Genomic DNA, 4047 nt, shown 5'->3' on the forward strand with positions numbered 1-4047 from the left:
TCTGTCACACCGTGGACATGGTATTATTCACATACAACAGTTAAATACCACATACCAATGCAACAATACCCAGGGAGATCTGACTGTGCACCCTAGGAAAGGGAGCATTTGTCCTGGCTACACTGTGAAATCTCAGTACCTCTCCTGAGGGGGCACACAGAGGAAGTTTGGTGCTCACTGCACCACTTGGCACTGCCACTGACCGAAAGAGAGAGGTCGCAAGTGCATCTCCAAACGAGCAGGACTGCTGCAGACATCTCCCTTCAAGACAGAAAGCCCACAAGGTATGTTATGCTGAGGAAATGGTTTGCATGGCCAGAGGACAGTGATGTAATGTAAGTGTGGACAGAAAAGCACTGAGACAACATTTTTATCAACATAGTTTTACCTTTCAGAAGAGCCTTCTCTCAATAAGAAACACAACCTGCGAGGAAAAGGACACAGAGTTTGGGAACCTTAAACAGCATTTTGCCATAGACAACTTCAGCAACAACAGTCTGGTTGAGGAATATCTTTGTATATCTACTTCTCTCTAGCAAGACAGGGAAAGCAGCCCTTCTCTGCTCAACAAGGTCATCACAAGGTGCTCAGACAAGATAAGGAATATAAGGATTGAGGCTCATATAAGAACTTTATACAGATTTAAACATTGATGTACAACAGCATAACCTATGCAAAACCTACATTTAAAATGGGGTTTGTGTGTTCAACTGCAGGTGCTCAGAGGACAGAATTTTTTACTACTTGGAAGAGCCAATGGCTCATGCTGTCCCAGGCCTACACACAGGGAGAACACGAGGATCTAGCAAAGAATCTATTCTGTTGTAACTTCCAAAATGGAAATGTCCAGCAGGCCAGGGTCTGTTTTCCACTACTCTGGTGCCCCGGGTTTATTCTGGTACAACTCCCTTTAAACCAATAGGTCATTAGCATGAACACAGTGTGATCCAGACCCAGAGCTTTCAAACTAATATTCAACCCTTTGCTTATTCTCCATATGCCTCGTACAACATAGAGTTCAGAGAAAAATTACACCTCGTGCAATTCTTAGACTCACCGGTTTGGACTAGAACTAATAAAATCTTAGCTCTGAATTTCCTGTGTAGCAAAAGTTAAGAGAGACATCAATCTTGTTCTCACTTTCAGTGAGACCAAACACGAACCCAGCTTTGTTGAGGTAACATGCATTAATGGCAGCCCAGAGTTCATCCCGAATCACACTACTTAGCCTGTCTGCCCTCATTAGCTTTTAGAGTTACTGAGGAACCAACAGAGCAGATCTCTACAAACTTCTGCTTGGCACCATTCAGTTACAGAAATTATGGGCAGTCTCTAATTCAGAGACCCATGAAGTATCTTTGGTACCCAAAAGGTATTATCTGGAAAGGAATCAAAATTCTGTTCACCAAAATATTTATATTAGCTGAGAAAGCCAAACTCTGCCAAGAACGGAGCTGGCAAGCTTCCCTGGACTTTCTCTGCCAGTGTGTAAAACACAGAAAGCAGCCCCACCTACCACAACCCCTCTGTGCATGCCCAGGGCTGGTTAGTTTGTTTTAAGTACAGTGCCAACTATTTGTAAGGCCTCAAAAATCTGGAAACTTTAGAGCGCAGCAGTCGAATGAAGGATCTTGGGAACATCTCTCTTGACTCTTGGGCTGTGTACTTGAAGTAGTTCTGTGGATGCGCCAACACGTCAAACAACGCTTTTATCAGTTTCTTGTCCTAGAAAAAGAAAATCAGATTTTACAGTAATTCCACAGAGGAGTTAGGGTCAGTATTAGCAAAGCTTAATGACAATTAACTCATAAAAGATTATGGACATTTTACTTTTCAAGTACTAATGTTTCAGGGGATCAGAAACTAGTGGAGCAAGGTTGACACTCAGGCCCCAGAGAAGCCACATTTATCATTAGCAGCACCAGGGTTTCTCCACACCTTATACTTCCAAGAAGAGCAAACAAATACAACAAAACAAAACAAACAAACACTGTATGACATCCACTCAACTTGTCCATGCAACTGTCCCCTAACCAAGACCAGAGAAGTGAAATCCACAAAGGTATTTTTTTTGCCCAGGGAGGAGGAAAAGACCTTGCTAATCTACAGGCTACAAGTAGCAGCAGTGAGCGCTTCTCCGAGATTAAATCCCATGTTCCTCAGTTTGCTCCACTGATTCCTTCCAGCACAGTCTACGTGAGGATCAAGGGGCTGTTTGCACCATAGATTTCCCTAGTCGGTCTGATCCACCTTTAACCCCCTGGGCAAAGAGTCCCATATCCATGGCTCTGCAAATCAGGATGTGCTGATTCACCCCACTTCCCTGAAGTAGCACGTGTCTAGTGCACCAAGGAACAGATCTGATGCAGAGCAGGAGGCAACTCCACTGGCACAAAATAGTGTAATTTTCAATCAAAACCGACACAGTTAGATGAAAGGAATATACCTTAAGTATTTCTTGATGATTTTCAGATGCATAAAGTCTACCATCCCGAACAATGTCTTCTATTAGTTCTTGGTAATCCTCTATGGGGAATGCACAAGAGAGTAATTTGCAGGTTCACTTCACTTACATACTCAATACCTCCTTTGGTTACACATGTAAGCCCTAGCCCCAAAAGAAACAGTGGTACTTGGCCCCTGTTTTAGCAGTCAGAAAATATTCCAAATGCTCTTCTGTAAAGAAACTACAAATACTGTTTGCCATGAAAACAGTGTAATCTGCTGCACTGCTCAGCATCAATCAAAAGCAAAAGAAATCATAATGCACCTAGGATTGAGTACATACTGTGACCAACTAGCCTGCTTCAAACCAACTGCAGCGCAGAAACTTTCCTGTAAATACCCACAACTTGTTATTGACTTGTTTCTACAGTACAAAGTAAAGAATCACAGAATGTTAGGGATTGGAAGGGACCCTTTGGTCAATCAAAACTTGAAATGCTTCAAAAGGAGAGGTTTCCCCTGAAAAATTAATTGTCTACTGTTGATGAAACTCTGCAGACCACAGCAAGGACAACTCCTTCACAATTAATCCAGTGTAAACAGAAACATGGCATATCATTTTCATATCACTTATGCTGAAGCGCAAAGCCTCAGCTCCAGTCTCACTCTTGGTGACTCTGACAAGTATAGGGTGTCCTATACCTATAGGGTGTCCTTTTGCCCCTCAAGCTTCTTTTCAATATAGATATTTCACTATCTAGTACTAGATTACAGATGGCAGGAGCAATATGATAAATCAGAGGCACTTGGGCTCTGTCCAGTTCCTAACTAGGGCCACTCTGCTGCCCCCTGAAGCAACCTAGAACTGGGAAGGCATAAAAATGCATAAAACCCATATTCTGTCTCTGAGCTCTGCATTTTGGAGGTTGGAGCCCAGAACCCCAGCTCTTTGTTTAGGTCTGTGGAAGACTGGAAATACAAGGGCACTTAAGACTGCAGTGCAATGCAGAATTCCTTAAACTAGCTTTAAATGAAAACACCTACTGGAAGTAGTCTCATAGTGACACTGCTGAGAAGGCTGGGTTACCCTGCAGCGTAGCAGGGTCAAGGAGCCCACGAGGAGCTCTGCACTGCTGCAGCTGCACTAGTCCACACGGCTCAGCTGCTCACATCCGCTTACCATCATACGTTACATAAGGAACTTGGAATCCTTTGGCACTGTTCCCTTCATTCGACTTGAACTGGATCCACAACTTCTTAGACCTAGAAGTGAACGCTATAGGGCGTTCGTAGGTTTGACAGGTTTCATATGTGGTCACTGAGTTGGAAGAAGCTTTCAAAGAAAACACACAATAGGCAGTTATCTGACAATGCTTCATACTAACAAACAGTTAGAAAATAGGTTAAACGACCATGACAAGAATGTTTGCTGGTGCTAAGAAAACTCTTCAAAATGTGGCAGGTCATCAGTGCATGGCAGGCCATCAATGAGTGACTTCTTGATCAAGGAATATTTTCCCTTTTCCTAAAAAAAAGTCTGCTTTTTGAAGGATGTGCCTATACTAGAAACTGAAGCCATTTCTTCATACATCAGGTACGTGT

At 43.0% G+C, this 4047-nt stretch overlaps 1 protein-coding gene across 1 annotated transcript in view; it reads right to left on the bottom strand.

Annotated features, from left to right (window-relative positions):
- Positions 1 to 1079: 1079 nt before the first annotated feature.
- SCUBE2 (signal peptide, CUB domain and EGF like domain containing 2) overlaps positions 1080 to 4047 on the bottom strand; it is a gene marked incomplete at its 5' end in the record, with an annotated part of 38504 nt that continues 35536 nt past the window's right edge. The window contains 3 exons of the mRNA XM_010170473.2: positions 1080 to 1725; positions 2447 to 2526; positions 3626 to 3778. Of these exons, the coding sequence (XP_010168775.2) occupies positions 1573 to 1725; positions 2447 to 2526; positions 3626 to 3778 (386 nt within the window). The remainder of the gene's footprint in view (positions 1726 to 2446; positions 2527 to 3625; positions 3779 to 4047) is intronic.

This window comes from Antrostomus carolinensis, unplaced genomic scaffold (assembly GCF_000700745.2).
Source record: "Antrostomus carolinensis isolate BGI_N321 unplaced genomic scaffold, ASM70074v2 scaffold30926, whole genome shotgun sequence".
Lineage (NCBI taxonomy): Eukaryota > Metazoa > Chordata > Aves > Caprimulgiformes > Caprimulgidae > Antrostomus > Antrostomus carolinensis.